The sequence below is a fragment of the Rhopilema esculentum genome, chromosome 13, assembly GCF_057945365.1.
Source record: "Rhopilema esculentum isolate cy_ngs chromosome 13, ASM5794536v1, whole genome shotgun sequence".
Classification (NCBI taxonomy): domain Eukaryota; kingdom Metazoa; phylum Cnidaria; class Scyphozoa; order Rhizostomeae; family Rhizostomatidae; genus Rhopilema; species Rhopilema esculentum.
The window spans coordinates 8,055,042-8,080,116 of NC_142827.1; the positions used below are offsets into that span (position 1 = coordinate 8,055,042).

The 25,075-nt window shown below is 33.2% G+C and overlaps 2 protein-coding genes across 2 annotated transcripts; one reads left to right on the plus strand and one right to left on the minus strand.

The window, feature by feature from the left end:
* The first annotated feature begins 766 nt into the window (after nucleotides 1-766).
* On the plus strand, nucleotides 767-7,525 carry LOC135692290 (kelch-like protein 18). The gene is made up of 4 exons (XM_065210394.2): nucleotides 767-2,183; nucleotides 4,574-4,914; nucleotides 5,110-5,286; nucleotides 6,506-7,525. The coding sequence occupies exons 1-4, from the start codon at nucleotides 1,243-1,245 to the stop codon at nucleotides 6,790-6,792; spliced, it is 1,746 nt and encodes a 581-aa protein (XP_065066466.1). The 5' UTR covers nucleotides 767-1,242; the 3' UTR covers nucleotides 6,793-7,525.
* Nucleotides 7,526-16,128: 8,603 nt separating this feature from the next.
* On the minus strand, nucleotides 16,129-17,157 carry LOC148958629 (uncharacterized). The gene has a single exon (XM_089112159.1). The coding sequence runs from the start codon at nucleotides 16,921-16,923 to the stop codon at nucleotides 16,129-16,131; it is 795 nt and encodes a 264-aa protein (XP_088968285.1). The 5' UTR covers nucleotides 16,924-17,157.
* Nucleotides 17,158-25,075: the final 7,918 nt, after the last annotated feature.

The following is a 25,075-nucleotide window of genomic DNA, read 5'->3' on the forward strand; positions in this document are numbered from 1 at the left end:
GCTTTATTCTTGGGTAAAGAAAGTTTACTCAGATGTATTATTAAGCTTTGCTCTTATTGCCTCTAGGAAAGGTGATTCTCCTTCCAACACTACAACAGATAAATGTACTTCTAAATGCAGTATTGTACCCAACCTTTATTATGATGAGCTGTACTGGCTAAATTTTGTCTGATTTGCTCAATTTTACTCATCAAATGTTATAGGTATTGTTGTACATCAAGGTTGGTTTTCCTTCCCAAGGTTATTACCAAAGGCCGCCTGTTGCTTAAAATATCTTTGCTTTCTGTCATGTTTGAAGGTAAGTTTGTTTATGCTACCCCGTATAAATATATATTGGCAATTCTAATTGTAATTGAGGCTTAGAGACAAAATTACTTTAAGGGCAGGGCAAAAAAGGTAACATTGTTTCATCCTTGCTAATCCCCTATTGAATAAAAAATAATCCTGGAGTAGAGTCATGTCAATACATGATTTATAATTACATGTAACAGGCACCGCAGAGCATTGAGAAAAGTGGGGGTCTAAGGAAAGCGGAGGGGGGCTAAAACCGAGCAAAAAGAGGCTTTGTCGATGGTTCAGTTCTTAATAGCTTGCATTTTTGCAAAGGTGGAGGAGGCTAAAGCCCCCAGCTTCTCTTCCCCGCGCTATCTGTATAATAAATAAGCAACGGCTGTCTGATGTAAATTTTGTTCGTTCATAGACCATAATTTTCTTCAATTTCATTCATTTTTTAACTTCCTCTTCGGAGGCGTAGATATTATTGTTGTTGTTGTTGTGGTTGGGACTCCTCTCAGGTCTTGACTGTTATTTTGTGGCAGAATTTTAATCTCACCGACAAGGCCGAGCATATTTGCCCTAGAAGATGCGGTTAGGTAGCGAAGCAAGGTCATGTATGGATCGAAAATTCACACCATGAAACAAAGGTTTGAAGACAGAAAGGCCTGTCGTAACTGTTGAAGAACAAAGCAACCACAACTTAACGACGCTTGGGGAGCAATCGATTCCTAGGTAATTGCTGATTCCTGTGACAGTATCAAGCATTACATTTGGATTTCTCTCGAAATGTAATAATTGTGACACTTCAACTTCAATGGTAAGCGATTTGGAGGTGATTAATGTAGATTAATCATATTTCCTGTAAACTTGTGAACTCCGTTCGGATGACTGCGGCGAACAAGAAATTTATGTCGAAGACGACGCTTTCAAGACCTGTTCGCACTGTTACATCAGAATTGTTTAGCAATGTTGAGCATGGACTCTACAACAAGCCTTTCTGGCATCACTTTCGGCAGTCTTCAGGAACTTAAAAGTACTCATGCCAACAGAGTTTTGAAATTAATGAACAGTCACAGAAAGGAGTGCAAGAAACTTTGTGATGTTGAACTTGTCGTCGGCGATGAAAGGATTTCGGCACACCGTTCAGTTTTAGCGGCCTGTAGCCCTTACTTTTACGCTATGTTTAATGGGGAATTAATTGAAAGTAAGCAAAGAGTTGTACATTTGAAAGATGTCCAGAGAGACGCATTGGAACTGCTCGTTGATTTTGCATATACTGGCAATCTAGATGTAACTGTAGAAAATGCACAGTCGTTGTTGTCTTTGTCAAGCCAGATAAACTTCCCGGAGGTGAGGGAGATATGCTGCAAATTTTTGGAGATGCAATTAGACTCTTCAAACTGTCTTGGCATTCGGAATTTCGCAGAATCAAATGGCTGCTTGAGATTTATAGCTGAAGTGGATAATTTTGTTTTGGAGCATTTTTCAGAGGTCTTCCATTCAGACGAATATGTTACGATGCCTCATGCATTACTGGAGAAATGCCTTGCAAGCGATGAGTTGGCTATAAACAATGAGCAACTTGCTTATGAAGCTGCAATGAAATGGGCTAAACATGATATCAAAAATAGAGGTTGTTTTTTGACTTCTTTATTACAACAAGTCAGGCTCTCCCTACTGCCTGTGAACTTTCTTTTGAATGAAGTTGATAATGAACCACTAATGAGAGAAAGTCATGGGCGCAGGGATTTGTTGGATGAAGCAAAAAACTATCACTTGCTAAATGAATATCATATGAAGTTTAGATCAGCACGCACCAGGCCTAGAAAATTATTCGCAGGATTGTTATATGCTGTTGGTGGCAAGGAAGCTGGTGAAACAATAACAACAAAAGTAGAATGTTACAGGTGTGAAAGCTACCTGTTTTATTTACTTTTGTTTTTGTTCTTTAACATTAATTAGCCTTATCTCATGTTATTTTGTTAAAATGATGTTTAGGACTTGCGAGTGTTTTTAGGAAACCAAGTTTAAGTCTAACCAGTGAGTTAGGCATTTTGGCTTAAAAATATAAAAGCTAGGCTACTTTGATGACAACCCTTCTAAATTTCAGACATAGCAACAGGTAATCCCCTAGTTTCACTGATTCTAATCGGTCAGTGATCTTTCTTCAAATCTTTTCTGTTTGCTGAAATATGCTTCTCTTGATGTTCTTTTTAATTTTCAATTGTATTGGTCAGTGCTGTGAGTAATTCAGCATTTTTAAAGAATTTCCATCAGAGAATTTGATTCCCTCTCTTTTGACAGGGAAGAAGGGGAACTGCAATTCATTGTTTCTCTGCCCTATTTTTGCTGTCATGAAGACAGTGTTGTAGAATTAATGTTTTTTTGTTGTGAGGGCTAGTTGTAACATGTGAACAGAAACTACGCTGGCAGTTAAAATCTACAAAGAAAACAATTTAAGTGTGAAAAATGTCAACTAAAAATTAGCAGATGTTTCACAGCCTTGTGAATGAGTAATTCCAGGAGACAAATAAATTCATGGAAATATTGTAAACCTTTGATAGAAATCCTATCTTTTTACCCCAAAACCCTCAAAAATCCTTTTGGTAGAAATCTTGTTTGTTTTTATAAGTGAATTGCCCCCTTCCCTGGGTTATTCATGGTAACAATACAACAATACTAAACTTTCATAATTGCAAATATGTTTTACCTGATTTCAAAACCATAAATTTTTTAATATTATTTACACATTATTTAGCATTTGTTTATACGTATATGCCAGACTGCAGAGTAAGGTAAGTGTACACTGGATATATTTTTCCAAATGTACATGCACATTTGGTAAAGGGTGTGACATTTCTAGATCTGGGCATGTCATGGGTATGTCTCATTGCTTATGACAAATGAAGAATTTAAGTTTCCTAAAGATCAACAAAATCTTGGATTGGTTTAATAACAAAGTAGCCATCAAGCATGTACATTTTCTTGCTTTGCTCATATTCCTTTCTTAACTGATATCATCAGGATCTAACATATAGTTTTGTGCACTATTATGCACAACTGAAGTGCACACTTACACACTTGATGGAAGTCCTGATTGAAACACACATGATTGAAATGTTGCTCTCGCAAACCCAAGATTTTGTTGGAAACTGCCATATATGTATATGCTAATAGCTATTTCAGATGTGATGATTTGAAAAGCTTACTCAATGTTTGCCTTTTCAAGACAGAGTGGAATTTAGATTTGCCTCAAATTCTCATATGAGCAGATATCGTCTGCCTCCTGGCAAACAAACAAGATGTAAAGCACATAGAATTTATATGAAACTTTTGATAATTACTAACCGTGATGTCAAGGGCACTTCTATGAAAAAGGCAGTTTGTCCCCCTATGCCCCTCTTATCAAAAAGCAATAGGGGTAGTTGACCCCGCATATCCCACCTCCCTGGCATCCCTGACTATAAACAGTGAGCAATTTAGGGCAACTGTATATTTCTAAAGAATGTTATACATAAATATGGTTCCAAGAATAAGTGAAAATTAAATGTAAACAGAAAAATATGTACCAGCAAAAGCAAGGTTTAATAAAGAAAATTTCCTAAAATATGTATGCCAGAAGAAAAGGCTAATTTCTTATCATCTGCCAATTGGCAAATCTTGGATACTTAAGTTTTTGTTCAGAGCTTTTCACTTTATTAATCATTCATGACAAATTATATTCTTTTTGCATATGCTAGAAAAACAGTACTGTTAGTCATAATATTTACACTGGAAGTAATGGAAATGTGGTGATTTCAGTAATGCAATTATATATTCTTTCAAAAGTGTTCTTAGGATTAATGTGAGAACATTTTAACAATACTTTTAGCAAGTGCTATATTGTAAGCAAGGTGGTTATGAGTTTTTGCGAAAGAAAAACCTGGTCATGAACAAAGACACTCTATATAAACCTATATTTGTAAAAACACTTGAAATGAGCAGAGTTTTAAAGGTGCTGCTGCAATGAAAATGGTACATGTTTATCTTTTTTGGTGCTGTCACAAAGGGTTTTAGAAGCAAATTTTTAGCTGAAAGTTAAGGTGTTTTTGCAGTCCAGTAGAATAAGCAATCCAATTTAAAATCACAGCATGCATTTTAAGAATTTTTTGGGAATTCAGTAAAAACCTGTTAGGTGATCATACCAAGTATTTATCAGTCAATACTCACAACATGATAAATTAGAGTTTTTATATCATTGATTTATGCACCAGTTTCCATTTATAACTGAGTTCCTTGTTTTTCTCTGAATGTTTAGTGCAAAACAAAACACATGGACATCCATGAAACCACTGAACATACCACGACATCAGCTTGGTGTAACAGAACTAAATGGTAAAATTTTTGCAGTTGGTGGTTCAGATGGAATGCGGCGCTTAAATACAGTAGAATACTATACACCAAAAGACGATGAATGGAGATACATAAGATCTTTAAATACTTGTCGTTCTGGTGTTGGAGTATGTTCTCATAAAGGATTTATTTATGGCTTTGGTGGTTATGATGGAAGACTTTGCCTGAATTCTGTTGAAAGATATGACCCAGAACTTGATATATGGACAAGTGTGGTACCAATGAGTGTCACCAGAAGCTTTCCTGGTATGTAACTGAGTAGTCAAAAAATTTTAAAATTTCCCAACGGTTTTGTTATTTTACATAGATGTACTCCTAGTTATTTTGCATTTTCTTTTGTTTGTTTGATATATTTTTTGCTATTGGATTGCTTTCCAACTATGAAGTTTAGGATAGTCTATCACGTGAATTAGGAATAAGCTTTTGTCTTTTATGATACAGGAGTTGCTGTACTTGGAGGAAGAATGTTTGTGATTGGCGGGAATGATGGGTCTTCATTCTTGAGCTCTTGTGAAGTCTTTGATCCTGTATCCAGTAAATGGTCTTTTGCTGCACCAATGAACAAACCAAGAGCAGGTCTTGGCGCTGATGTGTTGGATGGTCTTTTATATGTGGCAGGTAGGTTTCGTTGTTTTCTCTTGTCTTCATGAATTTTGAAAGGAAAATTAAAACTGAAATAATTTCTAGTCCGAATAATTAAATAAAAGAAATAATAAAAAAATATAAATAATTAAAACCCATTTGAATAATTTCTTTGGTATTACCATTACCATAAAAAGTATAGATAATAGGAACAGTCGCTTGATGATCACATTAAGCGTGAAACACAGAGCAGCAACTTAGAACTGTCCTGTTCTATACACCAAATACTGTGTACAGCTCTGCCTATACGGTCTCAAGCACTTTGTGACAGACAGGTAAACAGTGATTTAAGTTGCATTCATTGCTTAGGTAAATCATATTATTTTATTCATGACCCTGTATTTCTGCTGGAATTCAGACGATGAATCCTATAACCCTCATAATAATCTTGGTTATTGGTCAGCAAGTAACTTCACAAGATAACGCACCGATTCTTCACTAATCCTATTTACCTAATCCCGTAATTCCACGAAGCCCCAATGTTGATGCCTTTATCTTTTGGTCTTTGACCATTACAAAATATTATTCCCGTACATTTTTTAATAGTCTTTGGAATACATTGAATGAGTATGACGTATGTTGTTGCAAGAGATTACTTCCTTAAATGAAAATTCTCTATTAAGCCCTAGATTTTGACATTATCATGAAATATCTTTCTAGGTAATCTGTAGGCTCAAGAAACATCTGCCACGCTATTCCCTGTTGCCCGAGCTAGTTTGTTCCTTTGCAGTATATTATTCTAGGAAAACAATCTAGGATCGCGCCTGACATAATCAAAACAGTAATAGAACGCGTTAGCTGTCTTTTAAGAATAGTCTTGCCAAACAAGTATGCATTTTGTTTACAGTGCTTCGCCGGGCTTATAAACGCCGCAATAAGAGAGCTTTAGAATTTTGCCTTGTGAAACTCAATAACAGAATATGTTGACACTTTGTCGGGAAACTGACAATGTGAATGTGAAACCCTCTTAGTCTTTCTTAAAAGGCGACAGGAACTTTTTGTTGCTCTATAAATCGTTGTTTGTCCGCATGCGATGTTGTCGGCGATACCGGTTGGCAGATATTTTGTGGATGGTACTGTTTCAGTTGAACCCCTATTTTTGAAGAATTCTAACTCCTTCGAATTTCAAATGGAGTGACGGTTCCAAGGGATGCCTAGTGTTGCTGTCATGAATACTTGATTTATCTCTCCTAAGGTGGTTTTGATGGGCTTTCAAGGCTTGATTCTGTCGAAGTCTACGACCCAAGAACAAATGCCTGGACAACAGTGGCATCAATGGTTTCTTGTCGTGACGGGTTATCTATGAAGCAATATGGCGGGTGGTTGTACGCCATTGGTGGGATTGACGGACCTTCGTATCTGAACAGTGTCGAATACTACGACCCAAACGACGACAAATGGACCGAAGTCATCCAAATGCAATCGTCACGAGCCGCCGCCGGTGTGGCGGTGCTACCTAATTCACCTGTCGCTGAAACCTAAGAAATTTTGCGGGTTAAATTTAATACAAGGGGAAATTATCACAAGAAACAATGGAATTGTTATATTTCGATGGGTCCCGTATGTATGTATGTAATTTTTGGAAAATTGTAGATTGGATTTGTGAATTTATTGTTCAATAGCGCTAGTATCTTTATGTTCATTCATTTTTATTTCTCTTGAGCCTGTTTACATGCTCTTTATACACTTGCTTCATTCCATCATATTATTTCAATTTTAACGACCCGCCCTCCTCTGCGGTGGAAACTCCTTATTTTTATCTACTTACCTCCCTTAATATTCAAAACGAAGTCTAGGAATATTTTCATCAATTCTCCAGTCAATTAAAAACTTGTAAACTTGCTCAAGACAATGAAAGTAAGGCGTTGTCTTTGGGTGACAGACAAATCAATTTTGTTTTCAATGACCTTCTACCAATGTTTCTGGACTCTGATTGAAAATTAATCGTATTACCTCCTTAAGACTATAAGTCGTTTTATATGATCTTCTTGCTAAATTTTCCGACACAGTGGGGCGAATGTGTGAAAATTATTCCAGGGTCAAATCTAGATCCGGCTAGTAAGGAGCCACCATGTCGTTCTTCCCAAGCTGATTTTCAGTCGTGTATCTGGAATGTAAACTGAATGATGTACTTATCACATGATTGTTAATGTATGGGTTTTCTGTTCAAAGGGTTTTTAGATAATTGACGAAAATAATGGGTGTTTTGTCTTGATGCGTTGTTGGTTTTTCGTTGCGAATGTCTTGCATTTTTTGAACAACTGACCCAAAGTGCTGTGGCTGGTTTTCTTTGCCAAATGACTAGAGACCCGTTAAGCGAGGCAGTAAGGAAAGTCTAGAAAGTCGCTAGCTCTGAATCTAATAATTCTAAGGATCATGATGTTTGGTCTGATTGAGAGAAATGATCAGAGCGCAAAACAACTTTGTCAGCTGCCTAAATCCTACGTCTGTTTGCGAATTAGTTGAAAAATGAACAAATGGATAATTCAACCAAAGGGCAATCAATAAAAGTTCAAAGAAGCTGATTCGAGGTAAATCTATTTTGGTCCTTCCACCCCGTTTGGTGCTAAACGACAATAACACGCTACATACAAATTTGCTCTAGACTTTTAGGTTCCCAAGTTTTTTTTAAAAGACAAAGGGAATCTAATGAACTTGTTTCATTAATGAACAGAAGCTAATGAACTTGTTTCTAGAAGAAAAAGTTTCGATAAAATTGATCGTGTATCCAAGCTTTACTTTTTAAAATAAAATATCAGCATTTATCTATAGTCGTTTTTTTCTCCAAAAAGCCACTTTCTTCCTAGAACTTAATGGTCTTGTTCTAATTCCTCTCTATACAGAGGCCAATTAACTTGTTTTTAGAATAAAACAATTCAGAAAAATTGATGATTTTTCCAAGATTCGGTCCTTCTTTGAAATCGCTTCATGGTCCTAAAAACGACTTTTTTCAACAAACTAAAATAAATTCCAGTGTTTTCTGATTGTATAGAAGCTAATTAACTGGTTTCTACAAGAAAATATTTTTCAAAAAAGTGGATGATTTTTCCAAGGCTATAGCCTTACTCTTTTGCCAAGGATGAGCCTTTCTTTAAAATCACATCATGGTCCTAAAAACGACTTTTTTCAACAAACTAAAATAAATTCCAGTGTTTTCTGATTGTATAGAAGCTAATTAACTGGTTTCTAGAAGAAAATATTTTTCAAAAAAGTGGATGATTTTTCCAAGGCTATATAACCTTACTCTTTTGCCAAGGATGAGCCTTTCTTTAATATCACATCATGGTCCTAAAAACGACTTTTTTCAACAAACTAAAATAAATTCCAGTGTTTTCTGATTGTATAGAAGCTAATTAACTGGTTTCTAGAAGAAAATATTTTTCTATAAAGCTGATGTTTTTCCAAGGCTATAACCTTACTCTTTTGCCAAGGATGAGCCTTTCTTTAAAATCACATCATGGTCCTAAAAACGACTTTTTTCAACAAACTAAAATAAATTCCAGTGTTTTCTGATTGTATAGAAGCTAATTAACTGGTTTCTAGAAGAAAATATTTTTCAAAAAAGTGGATGATTTTTCCAAGGCTATAACCTTACTCTTTTGCCAAGGATGAGCCTTTCTTTAATATCACATCATGGTCCTAAAAACGACTTTTTTCAACAAACTAAAATAAATTCCAGTGTTTTCTGATTGTATAGAAGCTAATTAACTGGTTTCTAGAAGAAAATATTTTTCTATAAAGCTGATGTTTTTCCAAGGCTATAACCTTACTCTTTTGCCAAGGATGAGCCTTTCTTTAAAATCACATCATGGTCCTAAAAACGACTTTTTTCAACAAACTAAAATAAATTCCAGTGTTTTCTGATTGTATAGAAGCTAATTAACTGGTTTCTAGAAGAAAATATTTTTCAAAAAAGTTGATGATTTTTCCAAGGCTATAGCCTTACTCTTTTGCCAAGGATGAGCCTTTCTTTAAAATCACATCATGGTCCTAAAAACGACTTTTTTCAGCAAATTAAAATAAATTCCAGTGTTTTCTGATTGTATAGAAGCTAATTAACTGGTTTCTAGAAGAAAATATTTTTCAAAAAAGTGGATGATTTTTCCAAGGCTATAGCCTTACTCTTTTGCCAAGGATGAGCCTTTCTTTAAAATCAGATCATGGTCCCTAAAACGACTTTTTTCAATGAACTTAAATAAATTCCAATGTTTTCTGATTGTATAGAAGCTAATTAACTGGTTTCTAGAAGAAAATATTTTTCTAAAAAGTTGATGTTTTTCCAAGGCTATAACCTTACTCTTTTGCCAAGGATGAGCCTTTCTTTAAAATCACATCATGTTCCTAAAAACGACTTTTTTCAACAAATTAAAATAAATTCCAGTGTTTTCTGATTGTATAGAAGCTAATTAACTGGTTTCTAGAAGAAAATATTTTTCAAAAAAGTTGATGATTTTTCCAAGGCTATAGCCTTACTCTTTTGCCAAGGATGAGCCTTTCTTTAAAATCACATCATGGTCCTAAAAACGACTTTTTTCAGCAAACTAAAAAAAATTCCAGTGTTTTCTGATTGTATGGAAGCTAATTAACTGGTTTCTAGAAGAAAATATTTTTCAAAAAAGTTGATGATTTTTCCAAGGCTATAGCCTTACTCTTTTGCCAAGGATGAGCCTTTCTTTAAAATCACATCATGGTCCTAAAAACGACTTTTTTCAACAAACTAAAATAAATTCCAGTGTTTTCTGATTGTATAGAAGCTAATTAACTGGTTTCTAGAAAAAAATATTTTTCAAAAAAGTTGATGATTTTTCCAAGGCTATAGCCTTACTCTTTTGCCAAGGATGAGCCTTCCTTTAAAATCACATCATGGTCCTAAAAACGACTTTTTTCAACAAACTAAAATAAATTCCAGTGTTTTCTGATTGTATAGAAGCTAATTAACTGGTTTCTAGAACAAAATATTTTTCACAAAAGTTGATGATTTTTCCAAGGCTATAGCCTTACTCTTTTGCCAAGGATGAGCCTTTCTTTAAAATCACATCATGGTCCTAAAAACGACTTTTTTCAACGAACTTTAATAAATTCCAGTGTTTTCTGATTGTATAGAAGCTAATTAACTGGTTTCTAAAAGAAAATATTTTTCAAAAAAGTTGATGATTTTTCCAAGGCTATAGCCCTACTCTTTTGCCAAGGATGAGCCTTTCTTTAAAATCATATCATGGTCCTAAAAACGACTTTTTTCAACGAACTAAAATAAATTCCAGTGTTTTCTGATTGTATAGAAGCTAATTAACTGGTTTCTAGAAGAAAATATTTTTCAAAAAACTGGATGATTTTTCCAAGGCTATAGCCTTACTCTTTTGCCAAGGATGAGCCTTTCTTTAAAATTTATATCATGGTCCTAAAAACGACTTTTTTCAACGAATTAAAATAAATTCCAGTGTTTTCTGATTGTATAGAAGCTAATTAACTGGTTTCTAGAAAAAAATGTTTTTCAAAAAAGTTGTTGATTTTTCCAAGGCTATAGCCTTACTCTTTTGCCAAGGATGAGCCTTTCTTTAAAATCACATCATGGTCCTTAAAACGACTTTTTTCAACGAACTAAAATAAATTCTAGTATTTTCTGATTGTATAGAAGCTAATTAACTGGTTTCTAAAAGAAAATATTTTCCAAAAAAGTTGATGATTTTTCCAAGGCTATAGCCTTACTCTTTTGCCAAGGATGAGCCTTTCTTTAAAATCACATCATGGTCCTAAAAATGACTTTTTTCACCGAACTAAAATAAATTCTAGTGTTTTCTGATTGGATAGAATCCAATTAACTGGTTTCTAGAAAAAAATATTTTTCTAAAAAGTTGATGTTTTTCCAAGGCTATAGCCTTACTCTTTTGCCAAGGATGAGCCATTCTTTAAAATCACATCATGGTCCTAAAAACGACTTTTTTCAACAAACTAAAATAAATTCCAGTGTTTTCTGATTGTATAGAAGCTAATTAACTGGTTTCTAGAAAAAAATATTTTTCAAAAAAGTTGATGATTTTTCCAAGGCTATAGCCTTACTCTTTTGCCAAGGATGAGCCTTCCTTTAAAATCACATCATGGTCCTAAAAACGACTTTTTTCAACAAACTAAAATAAATTCCAGTGTTTTCTGATTGTATAGAAGCTAATTAACTGGTTTCTAGAAGAAAATATTTTTCACAAAAGTTGATGATTTTTCCAAGGCTATAGCCTTACTCTTTTGCCAAGGATGAGCCTTTCTTTAAAATCACATCATGGTCCTTAAAACGACTTTTTTCAACGAACTAAAATAAATTCTAGTATTTTCTGATTGTATAGAAGCTAATTAACTGGTTTCTAAAAGAAAATATTTTACAAAAAAGTTGATGATTTTTCCAAGGCTATAGCCTTACTCTTTTGCCAAGGATGAGCCTTTCTTTAAAATCACATCATGGTCCTTAAAACGACTTTTTTCAACGAACTAAAATTAATTCTAGTATTTTCTGATTGTATAGAAGCTAATTAACTGGTTTCTAAAATAAAATATTTTCCAAAAAAGTTGATGATTTTTCCAAGGCTATAGCCTTACTCTTTTGCCAAGGATGAGCCTTTCTTTAAAATCACATCATGGTCCTAAAAATGACTTTTTTCACCGAACTAAAATAAATTCTAGTGTTTTCTGATTAGATAGAATCCAATTAACTGGTTTCTAGAAAAAAATATTTTTCTAAAAAGTTGATGTTTTTCCAAGGCTATAACCTTACTCTTTTGCCAAGGATGAGCCTTTCTTTAAAATCACATCATGGTCCTAAAAATGACTTTTTTCAACGAACTAAAATAAGTTCCAGTGTTTTCTGATTTTATAGAAGCTAATTAACTGGTTTCTAGAAAAAAATATTTTTCAAAAAAGTTGATGATTTTTCCAAGGCTATTTTTTTTTTTTTTTTTTTTTTTTTTGCAATTCAAGTATCTAGGCCGAGATGGCCCTTAACTGCTTACAGTACTACAGCGAATTACAATTTTACAATTACATTTTTAACTACGCATTAATAACAAAACAACTACGGCGAATACAAAGCTAAATTTTCAGCAAAAGCTACTAAGCTACAAAATTATTAGCTGTTAATCTAAAATGCTTGTGGGGTCGCTTAAAAATTTTGATCTTTTTTCAAAGGACTTTTTGCAGAAATTTCCTAAAACCTTTGTTGTAATATAATCTTCTTGGCTCATTAACCAAATGTACATATTGAATTCGTTCAACGCGGAAGTATTTGGAAATGTTTTGTGGATTTTTTGTAAAAAAATTTGCCGTTCCTCGTTAAAAAGGGGGCAAGTTAAGAGGAAATGTACTTCATCCTCAACTTTGAAAATATCTAAAGTCTTACAGTACGGACAAAACCTTTCATCTCTTGGAGTTTATGTTTTTACTAAATCGCCCTGTTTCAATTTGAAGATTGTGAGCGCTGATTCTTAGTTTTGCTAATATGCATCTAACAGTGAAATCTTGTATGTAATCAAGATAAGACTCAAATTTGTAAATTGTTTTAAATGAGGCGTATAAATTTAGTTTTTTGTTCTCAGTTATGTGTTCATTCAATCTTCCCAGTACTTCTGACTCGAAATAACTTATAACCTTAGTTTTAATAACTGAACGATTATCCGATTCCTGTATTCCATAGCGTACCCTAAGGTCGCAGGTATGAGATACCCAGTTAGAGTGGCCATAGTCTGCATCCTTTATAAGCATTGCAAAAGCTTTGCTAGCGTAACGTTTTGAATCTAGAGATGATAATCGAGCGAAGAAACTTAGAATACGTATATGTCTATGGGTTTGAAGACTTATTCTTCCCAGTTCAGCGTAAACGGCATCGGTAGTGGTACTAGGTCGAACACCCAAAGCATATTTACAGGCTTTTAGATGAAGAGTTTCTAGCTTAGACCATTCTTCAAAACCCCATATTTCTGATGCATAATTTAGAATAGGAACAATCGTATGATCGAATAGATAGAGAAAAAGACGTGGCTGAAAACCGCCCCATTCTTTGCTTTTAGCTATAAGGGAAAAATAGGCCTTATGAGCTTTCTCTTTCATTCTAACGATGTGTTCTGAGAAAGACCCGTTCGATTTTAACATTACACCTAAATATTTATATGAGACACATTCGTTAACTTCTTTATCGCCAATCTTCCAAGTTTTATTTTTTGTAGATTTAGCACGGGATTTCTGTTTTTGAATTATCATGACTCTAGTTTTGTCCATGTTCACGTCCATTTTTAGAGATTTTGAAAATTTGTCTAATGCATTCAATTGAGACTGAAGGTCTTTTCTATCTTTGGCTATTAAGACAAGATCGTCGGCATATAAAAGTGAGTGGACAGGTATATCATCCACCATTACCCCCTGTGAAGATGCTCTAATGTGGCGGTTTAAATCGTTCAAATATAAAGCGAATAGGACAGGACTAAGAAGGCACCCTTGCCTCACACCTCTACTGCATGGAAAAATATTTGTAAGGCTATCTTTACCTCTCACGCACGATTTAACTTTATCATAAAGTGATGTGATAACTTTTAGGAAATTACCCTTTATTCCATATGTAACAAGCTGCTGTAACAGCAGCTTATGGTCCACAGAATCGAAAGCTTTTTTAAAATCCACGAAACATACGTACAGGGAACCTTTATTGTTTTTGAAATAATTTTCAATTAGAGCGCAAAGAGTGAAAATATGATCGGATGTCTGGTATCCTTTTCTAAATCCTATCTGGTTTTGTTCAAGAATTTCAAATTGAGTAATAATGTTATTCAATCTTTCCAACAAAACACCCAAGAAAAACTTTCCAAAAATACTTAACAGTGTAATACCCCTGTAGTTATTCAGGTCTGTTTCATCACCTCCCTTAAAAAGAACTACAATTATCCCTACAGACCACTCCTCCGGGAATTTTCCAGATTTCAATAATTTGTTAAAGAGTTTGGTAAAGACATGCAAGAAATTATCATTTGCCTGTTTTAGAAGCTCAGCAGTCAACATATCGAGCCCTGATGCTTTCCCGTTTTTGAGCTTTTCAGCCATCAGTTTGACTTCCTCTAAGGAAATATCACGATTTAAAGTTTCATCAATTAGATTTTGCGTCATGATGTCGATAGAAGGCGCAAGGTTTTCAGGTACACTGTTGTCTCTATTATCTTCAGAGTTTAAAAGAGTACTGAAATAATTCGATAATTGGTTATTAGAAAAGTTTAGACTGGGTCTTTCCTTTCTGTTTTTCAACTTTTTCCAAAATACTTTCGGAGCCTCCCCTTTCAGCTTCCAAAGTTCCTTTTTCTTATTTTCAAGGAAACTGTGGCGTTTGTATCTTATTAGTTTCTTATAAACCCTTCGCTGTTGAAAATAAGCCGACTTAAGATTATTCACGTGATTATCTCTAAAATTGGAGGGAAGTTTCAGTGCAACTTGATATGCTTTTCTTTTGTTGTTTAGTAACTGTTTGTTTTCCTTACATTCATCATCAAACCAAGGGCAATTATTTTTCGACTTGAAATTGTTTTTATTTTTTGTCTTGCGAAAAATATTTCTAGAATTCAAATGAGCTTCAGATAAATCTATCATTTTGGTTCGCAATAATTCTACAATTTCCTCTGTAGGTAGATCATCATTATCCAGTTGGTTTGATATATCTTTAAGAAAATTATTTATCTCGCTACTTTCCATCGCCAAAGATAAAATTTCTAATGTGGATTCATCATTGACGTAATATTGTTTTTTATAATCCTGAAAGAGATTATTTTCGTCAGATGTATCTAGATTCACCCCTGAGAAATCAGACTGAGTTTCATTGGTATTTAAAAGATTCGAGCTTTTTATAGAAATTTCAATTGGACTATGATCTGAGAGCTCACACAGCTGACCGACACTCAATTTTTCAACCATTTGAAAGTTTTCTTGACGTAGAAGGGCATAATCAACTACACTGTTACCCTTATTGGCAAAACAGGTGAAATTGCTAGAGTTATCCTTGTCAACCCTGCCATTCATAATTCTATAGCCAGACGCTTTACAAAATTCAATAAAAGCGGTTCCATTAGCATTAATGGGATAGACGTCTCTATTTACCCTTTTATCTAAATGTTGATCCGGCAAGTAATTATCGTCAATTGGCAAATAGTCATCAACTTCGTCATCCTCGATAAAATCATTTACGTCATTCGTTCTAGCATTGAAGTCGCCGCATAATAAAACCCACCCTTTTCGTTCGTAACAAGCACACTCTGATTGTAGAGTCTCAAAAGATAAAGCTTGCCCTGTTCTCAACATAGTTGAACTACTTGGGGGAATATAAATAAAACAAATATATAAATCTTGTTTCCAACCAAATCCATCTTTGTCAATTTTGCACCAAAAATGGTAACTATCAGAAAGGACAATGGAAACGTGTTTAAGGATTGATTTGCGAACTAGAAGGGACATGCCCCCGGACGGTCTACCCCCTAAATGAATCTTACAACCAGGCTCGTGGAATTCGGTAAAGTTATCATTTAAATAAAGTAAAGACGTATCAACAGGATCTCTCCATGTTTCGGAAAAGCAAATTAAATCAGAATTTTCTAAAATTGTGTCAAAAAAATCACAGCCTGTCTGTTTGATGTTTTGGGCTTTCGAGCTTCCAAGACCATTGAAATTCCACACAGAAAAGTTTAGGTAATTTTTATTAGATAGACAGGATTTTTGTTGCACATTCTGATGAAGTTCTTTAGGTAAACTAGACGTTGAATTTTGGTCTTGATATTTTATGTTAGCTTTTCCATCTCGGCCAAGATCCTATTGCTTTAAATTAACTACGCTATGGTAATCTGCATAGGACCTGATCTCGAAGGTGTTAGGATTATTGACGTATCTCAGCTTTATTCTACCATCAATCGTCCATACACTGTCGATATTTAAAAATCTGCGGTTCGAGCTTACCTCGTCAAAAATACGCTTAATTCCTGGTGCCAAATCCTCACTTACTTTTACATTTTTTGCATTTTTTTTCGCTCTCATGACCTTCTCCTTTGTCTTATGACTCAGAAATTTAACTAGAATCGAACGGGGTTTGTTGTCCTGACGGCGCCCTACACGATGAACTATGTCAATTTCTGGTTTTTCAGTACAAACACCAAGTTCTTTTTTCAAGGTTTCAATCGTTACCATTTCAATGTCCTCTCCATTTTGCTCCGACACTCCTCTTATCCTGACAGAATTTTTCCGCGAATATTGTTCATGGCGATCCATTAGAAATTGTAGGTCTCGGCCATGGTCATAATTTATAGCAATATTCTCTGACATCGACTTAACTCTTTCTTCTAAGGCCAATTGCTTTGTTTTAATCTCGTCAATTTCGACTTTGAAATACTCGATATCCTTCTCAATGCCTGAAAGTCGTAGTAACATCTGATTTTGGTTTTCAATAATGCTTTCTTGGCCATCGTCAATTTTCTTCTCAAGTCGAAGTAAAATTTCAGAGAAATCGGGAGTCTCATCCCTTGCGACATATTTGGTGCTTTTAGAAGAATTTGTCGGCCCAGGATTTAATTCGACATCACCACAAAGCAGCAAACTAAAGTAAGGGTCCATACATTCCAAACCAACCGAATAGGCCCTCTTTTGACGAATTCGCTTCCGTGAAGATTTTGAAGACTTAAAGTTTCTCCAAGCCTTTCCATATAGAACTTTCTTTCCAATCGAACAGCCATTCAAAAGAAATTTCTCCTTGTTATCATTTCTATTAGAAACATTCGATTTGCTGTCATAATACTCGAAAGCATAGAATAAAACGAAGACCGCGAAGAGAACACGTGCTGTCACCGCCATGATCATTACAAAAAAAAATAGCCCTATAGCCCTACTCTTTTGCCAAGGATGAGCCTTTCTTTAAAATCACACCATAGTCCTAAAAACGACTTTTTTCAACAAACTTAAATAAATTCCAGTGTTTTCTGATTGTATAGAAGCTAATTAACTGGTTTCTAGAAAAAAATATTTTTCAAAAAAGTTGATGATTTTTCCAAGGCTATAGCCTTACTCTTTTGCCAAGGATGAGCCTTTCTTCAAAATCACATAATGGTCCTTAAAACGACTTTTTTCAACGAACTAAAATAAATTCCAGTGTTTTCTGATTGTATAGAAGCTAATTAACTGGTTTCTAGAAAAAAATATTTTTCAAAAAAGTTGATGATTTTTCCAAGGCGATAGCCCTACTCTTTTGCCAAGGATGAGCCTTTCTTTAAAATCACATCATTGTCCTAAAAACGACTTTTTTCAACGAACTAAAATAAACTCCAGTGTTTTCTGATTGTATAGAAGCTAATTAACTGGTTTCTAGAAAAAAATATTTTCCAAAAAAGTTGATGATTTTTCCAAGGCTATAGCCTTACTCTTTTGCCAAGGATGAGCCTTTCTTTAAAATCAGATCATGGTCCCTAAAACGACTTTTTTCAATGAACTTAAATAAATTCCAGTGTTTTCTGATTGTAAAGAAGCTAATTAACTGGTTTCTAGAAGAAAATATTTTTCAAAAAAGTTGATGATTTTTCCAAGGCTATAGCCTTACTCTTTTGCCAAGGATGAGCCTTTCTTTAAAATCACATCTTGGTCCTAAAAACGACTTTTTTCAACGAACTAAAATAAATTCCAGTGTTTTCTGATTGTATAGAAGCTAATTAACTGGTTTCTAGAAAAAAATATTTTTCAAAAAAGTTGATGATTTTTCCAAGGCTATAGCCTTACTCTTTTGCCAAGGATGAGCCTTTCTTTAAAATCACATCATGGTCCTAAAAACGACTTTTTTCAACAAACTAAAATAAATACCAGTGTTTTCTGATTGTATAGAAGCTAATTAACTGGTTTCTAGAAAAAAATATTTTTCAAAAAAGTTGATGATTTTTCCAAGGCTATAGCCTTACTCTTTTGCCAAGGATGAGCCTTTCTTTAAAATCACATCTTGGTCCTAAAAACGACTTTTTTCAACGAACTAAAATAAATTCCAGTGTTTTCTGATTGTATAGAAGCTAATTAACTGGTTTCTAGAAAAAAATATTTTTCAAAAAAGTTGATGATTTTTCCAAGGCTATAGCCCTACTCTTTTGCCAAGGATGAGCCTTTCTTTAAAATCACATCTTGGTCCTAAAAACGACTTTTTTCAACGAACTAAAATAAATTCCAGTGTTTTCTGATTGTATAGAAGCTAATTAACTGGTTTCTAGAAGAAAATATTTTTCAAAAAAGTTGATGATTTTTCCAAGGCTATAGCCCTACTCTTTTGCCAAGGATGAGCCTTTCTTTAAAATCATATCATGGTCCTAAAAACGACTTTTTTCAACGAACTAAAATAATTTCCAGTGTTTTCTGATTGTATAGAAGCTAATTAACTGGTTTCTAGAAAAAAATATTTTTCAATAAAGTTGATGATTTTTCCAAGGCTATAGCCTTACTCTTTTGCCAAGGATGAGCCTTTCTTTAAAATCACATCATGGTCCTAAAAACGACTTTTTTCAACAAAGTAAAATAACTTCCAGTGTTTTCTGATTGTATAGAAGCTAATTAACTGGTTTCTAGAAAAAAATATTTTTTAAAAAAGTTGATGATTTTTCCAAGGCTATAGCCTTACTCTTTTGCCAAGGATGAGCCTTTCTTTAAAATCACATCATGGTCCTAAAAACGACTTTTTTCAACGAACTAAAATAAATTCCAGTGTTTTCTGATTGTATAGAAGCTAATTAACTGGTTTCTAGAAGAAAATATTTTTCAAAAAAGTGGATGATTTTTCCAAGGCTATAGCCTTACTCTTTTGCCAAGGATGAGCCTTTCTTCAAAATCACATAATGGTCCTTAAAACGACTTTTTTCAACGAACTAAAATAAATTCCAGTGTTTTCTGATTGTATAGAAGCTAATTAACTGGTTTCTAGAAAAAAATATTTTTCAAAAAAGTTGATGATTTTTCCAAGGCGATAGCCCTACTCTTTTGCCAAGGATGAGCCTTTCTTTAAAATCACATCATTGTCCTAAAAACGACTTTTTTCAACGAACTAAAATAAACTCCAGTGTTTTCTGATTGTATAGAAGCTAATTAACTGGTTTCTAGAAGAAAATATTTTCCAAAAAAGTTGATGATTTTTCCAAGGCTATAGCCTTACTCTTTTGCCAAGGATGAGCCTTTCTTTAAAATCACATCATGGTCCTAAAAACGACTTTTTTCAACGAACTAAAATAAATTCCAGTGTTTTCTGATTGTAAAGAAGCTAATTAACTGGTTTCTAGAAGAAAATATTTTTCAAAAAAGTTGATGATTTTTCCAAGGCTATAGCCTTACTCTTTTGCCAAGGATGAGCCTTTCTTTAAAATCACATCTTGGTCCTAAAAACGACTTTTTTCAACGAACTAAAATAAATTCCAGTGTTTTCTGATTGTATAGAAGCTAATTAACTGGTTTCTAGAAAAAAATATTTTTCAAAAGAGTTGATGATTTTTCCAAGGCTATAGCCCTACTCTTTTGCCAAGGATGAGCCTTTCTTTAAAACCACATCATGGTCCTAAAAACGACTTTTTTCAACAAACTAAAATAAATTCCAGTGTTTTCTGATTGTATAGAAGCTATTTAACTGGTTTCTAGAAGAAAATATTTTTCAAAAAAGTTGATGATTTTTCCAAGGCTATAGCCTTACTCTTTTGCCAAGTATGAGCCTTTCTTTAAAATCACATCATGGTCCTTAAAACGACTTTTTTCAACGAACTAAAATAAATTCTAGTATTTTCTGATTGTATAGAAGCTAATTAACTGGTTTCTAAATGAAAATATTTTCCAAAAAAGTTGATGATTTTTCCAAGGCTATAGCCTTACTCTTTTGCCAAGGATGAGCCTTTCTTTAAAATCACATCATGGTCCTAAAAACGACTTTTTTCAACAAACTAAAATAAATACCAGTGTTTTCTGATTGTATAGAAGCTAATTAACTGGTTTCTAGAAAAAAATATTTTTCAAAAAAGTTGATGATTTTTCCAAGGCTATAGCCTTACTCTTTTGCCAAGGATGAGCCTTTCTTTAAAATCACATCTTGGTCCTAAAAACGACTTTTTTCAACGAACTAAAATAAATTCCAGTGTTTTCTGATTGTATAGAAGCTAATTAACTGGTTTCTAGAAAAAAATATTTTTCAAAAGAGTTGATGATTTTTCCAAGGCTATAGCCCTACTCTTTTGCCAAGGATGAGTCTTTCTTTAAAATCACATCATGGTCCTAAAAACGACTTTTTTCAACAAACTAAAAAAAATTCCAGTGTTTTCTGATTGTATAGAAGCTAATTATCTAGTTTCTAAAAGAAAATATTTTTCAAAAAAGTTGATGATTTTTCCAAGGCTATAGCCTTACTCTTTTGCCAAGGATGAGCCTTTCTTTAAAATCACATCATGGTCCTTAAAACGACTTTTTTCAACGAACTAAAATAAATTATAGTATTTTCTGATTGTGTAGAAGCTAATTAACTGGTTTCTAAAAGAAAATATTTTCCAAAAAAGCTGATGATTTTTCCAAGGCTATAGCCTTACTCTTTTGCCAAGGATGAGCCTTTCTTTAAAATCACATCATGGTCCTTAAAACGACTTTTTTCAACGAACTAAAATAAATTCTAGTATTTTCTGATTGTATAGAAGCTAATTAACTGGTTTCTAAATGAAAATATTTTCCAAAAAAGTTGATGATTTTTCCAAGGCTATAGCCTTACTCTTTTGCCAAGGATGAGCCTTTCTTTAAAATCACATCATGGTCCTTAAAACGACTTTTTTCAACGAACTAAAATAAATTCCAGTGTTTTCTGATTGTATAGAAGCTAATTAACTGGTTTCTAGAAGAAAACATTTTTCAAAAAAGTTGATGATTTTTCCAAGGCTATAGCCTTACTCTTTTGCCAAGGATGAGCCTTTCTTTAAAATCACATCATGGTCCTTAAAACGACTTTTTTCAACGAACTAAAATAAATTCCAGTGTTTTCTGATTGTATAAAAGCTAATTAACTGGTTTCTAGAAAAAATATTTTTCAAAAAAGTTGATGATTTTTCCAAGGCTATAGCCTTACTCTTTTGCCAAGGATGAGCCTTTCTTTAAAATCACATCTTGGTCCTAAAAACGACTTTTTTCAACGAACTAAAATAAATTCCAGTGTTTTCTGATTGTATAGAAGCTAATTAACTGGTTTCTAGAAAAAAATATTTTTCAAAAGAGTTGATGATTTTTCCAAGGCTATAGCCCTACTCTTTTGCCAAGGATGAGCCTTTCTTTAAAATCACATCATGGTCCTAAAAACGACTTTTTTCAACAAACTAAAATAAATTCCAGTGTTTTCTGATTGTATAGAAGCTATTTAACTGGTTTCTAGAAGAAAATATTTTTCAAAAAAGTTGATGATTTTTCCAAGGCTATAGCCTTACTCTTTTGCCAAGGATGAGCCTTTCTTTAAAATCACATCATGGTCCTTAAAACGACTTTTTTCAACGAACTAAAATAAATTCCAGTGTTTTCTGATTGTATAAAAGCTAATTAACTGGTTTCTAGAAAAAATATTTTTCAAAAAAGTTGATGATTTTTCCAAGGCTATAGCCTTACTCTTTTGCCAAGGATGAGCCTTTCTTTAAAATCACATCTTGGCCCTAAAAACGACTTTTTTCAACGAACTAAAATAAATTCCAGTGTTTTCTGATTGTATAGAAGCTAATTAACTGGTTTCTAGAAAAAAATATTTTTCAAAAGAGTTGATGATTTTTCCAAGGCTATAGCCCTACTCTTTTGCCAAGGATGAGCCTTTCTTTAAAATCACATCATGGTCCTAAAAACGACTTTTTTCAACAAACTAAAATAAATTCCAGTGTTTTCTGATTAAATAGAAGCTATTTAACTGGTTTCTAGAAGAAAATATTTTTCTAAAAAGTTGATGATTTTTCCAAGGCTATAGCCTTACTCTTTTGCCAAATATGAGCCTTTCTTTAAAATCACATCATGGTCCTTAAAACGACTTTTTTCAACGAACTAAAATAAATTCCAGTATTTTCTGATTGTATAGAAGCTAATTAACTGGTTTCTAAATGAAAATATTTTCCAAAAAAGTTGATGATTTTTCCAAGGCTATAGCCTTACTCTTTTGCCAAGGATGAGCCTTTCTTTAAAATCACATCATGGTCCTAAAAACGACTTTTTTCAACGAACTAAAATAAATTCCAGTGTTTTCTGATTGTATAGAAGCTAATTAACTGGTTTCTAGAAAAAAATATTTTTCAAAAAAGTTGATGATTTTTCCAAGGCGATAGCCCTAGTCTTTTGCCAAGGATGAGCCTTTCTTTAAAATCACATCTTGGTCCTAAAAACGACTTTTTTCAACGAACTAAAATAAATTCCAGTGTTTTCTGATTGTATAGAAGCTAATTAACTGGTTTCTAGAAAAAAATATTTTTCAAAAGAGTTGATGATTTTTCCAAGGCTATAGCCTTACTCTTTTGCCAAGGATGAGCCTTTCTTTAAAATCACATCATGGTCCTAAAAACGACTTTTTTCAACAAACTAAAATAAATTCCAGTGTTTTCTGATTGTATAGAAGCTATTTAACTGGTTTCTAGAAGAAAATATTTTTCAAAAAAGTTGATGATTTTTCCAAGGCTATAGCCTTACTCTTTTGCCAAATATGAGCCTTTCTTTAAAATCACATCATGGTCCTTAAAACGACTTTTTTCAACGAACTAAAATAAATTCTAGTATTTTCTGATTGTATAGAAGCTAATTAACTGGTTTCTAAATGAAAATATTTTCCAAAAAAGTTGATGATTTTTCCAAGGCTATAGCCTTACTCTTTTGCCAAGGATGAGCCTTTCTTTAAAATCACATCATGGTCCTAAAAACGACTTTTTTCAACGAACTAAAATAAATTCCAGTGTTTTCTGATTGTATAGAAGCTAATTAACTGGTTTCTAGAAAAAAATATTTTTCAAAAAAGTTGATGATTTTTCCAAGGCGATAGCCCTAGTCTTTTGCCAAGGATGAGCCTTTCTTTAAAATCACATCTTGGTCCTAAAAACGACTTTTTTCAACGAACTAAAATAAATTCCAGTGTTTTCTGATTGTATAGAAGCTAATTAACTGGTTTCTAAAAGAAAATATTTTCCAAAAAGGTTGATGATTTTTCCAAGGCTATAGCCTTATTCTTTTGCCAAGGATGAGCCTTTCTTTAAAATCACATCATGGTCCTTAAAACGACTTTTTTCAACGAACTAAAATAAATTCTAGTATTTTCTGATTGTATAGAAGCTAATTAACTGGTTTCTAGAAAAAAATATTTTTCAAAAAAGTTGATGATTTTTCCAAGGCTATAGCCCTACTCTTTTGCCAAGGATGAACCTTTCTTTAAAATCACACCATGTTCCTAAAAACGACTTTTTTCAATGAACTTAAATAAATTCCAGTGTTTTCTGATTGTATAGAAGCTAATTAACTGGTTTCTAGAAAAAAATATTTTTCAAAAAAGTTGATGATTTTTCCAAGGCTATAGCCCTACTCTTTTGCCAAGGATGAGCCTTTCTTTAAAATCACACCATGTTCCTAAAAACGACTTTTTTCAACGAACTTAAATAAATTCCAGTGTTTTCTGATTGTATAGAAGCTAATTAACTGGTTTCTAGAAGAAAATATTTTTCTATTAAGTTGATGTTTTTTCCAAGGATCTAGCCTTACTCTTTTGCCAAGGATGAGCCTTTCTTTAAAATCACATCATGGTCCTAAAAACGACTTTTTTCAACAAACTAAAATAAATTCCAGTGTTTTCTGATTGTATAGAAGCTAATTAACTGGTTTCTAGAAAAAAATATTTTTCAAAAAAGTTGATGATTTTTCCAAGGCTATAGTCCTACTCTTTTGCCAAGGACGAGCCTTTCTTTAAAATCATATCATGGTCCTAAAAACGACTTTTTTCAACGAACTTAAATAAATTCCAATGTTTTCTGATTGTATAGAAGCTAATTAACTGGTTTTTAGAAAAAAATATTTTTCTAAAAAATTGATGATTTTTCCAAGGCTATAGCCTTACTCTTTTGCCAAGGATGAGCCTTTCTTTAAAATCACATCATGGTCCTAAAAACGACTTTTTTCAACGAACTTAATTAAATTCCAGTGTTTTCTGATTGTATAGAAGCTAAATAACTGGTTTCTAAAAGAAAATATTTTCCAAAAAAGCTGATGTTTTTTCCAAGGCTATAGCCTTACTCTTTTGCCAAGGATGAGCCTTTCTTTAAAATCACATCATGGTCCTTAAAACGACTTTTTTCAACGAACTAAAATAAATTCTAGTATTTTCTGATTGTATAGAAGCTAATTAACTGGTTTGTAAAAGAAAATATTTTCCAAAAATGTTGATGATTTTTCCAAGGCTATAGCCTTACTCTTTTGCCAAGGATGAGCCTTTCTTTAAAATCACATCATGGTCCTAAAAACGACTTTTTTCAACGAACTTAAATAAATTCCAATGTTTTCTGATTGTATAGAAGCTAATTAACTGGTTTTTAGAAAAAAATATTTTTCTAAAAAATTGATCATTTTTCCAAGGCTATAGCCTTACTCTTTTGCCAAGGATGAGCCTTTCTTTAAAATCACATCATGGTCCTTAAAACGACTTTTTTCAACGAACCAAAATAAATTCCAGTGTTTTCTGATTGTATAAAAGCTAATTAACTGGTTTCTAGAAAAAATATTTTTC

Coding starts and splice junctions, on each gene's coding strand:
- LOC148958629 (XM_089112159.1), bottom strand. CDS start 16,923: ATGGACCCTTACTTTAGTTTGCTGCTTTGTGGTGATGTCGAATTAAAT.
- LOC135692290 (XM_065210394.2), top strand. CDS start 1,243: ATGTTGAGCATGGACTCTACAACAAGCCTTTCTGGCATCACTTTCGGC. Junction 4,915..5,109: donor TGTCACCAGAAGCTTTCCTG/GTATGTAACTGA, acceptor TTTATGATACAG/GAGTTGCTGTACTTGGAGGA. Junction 5,287..6,505: donor TGGTCTTTTATATGTGGCAG/GTAGGTTTCGTT, acceptor ATCTCTCCTAAG/GTGGTTTTGATGGGCTTTCA.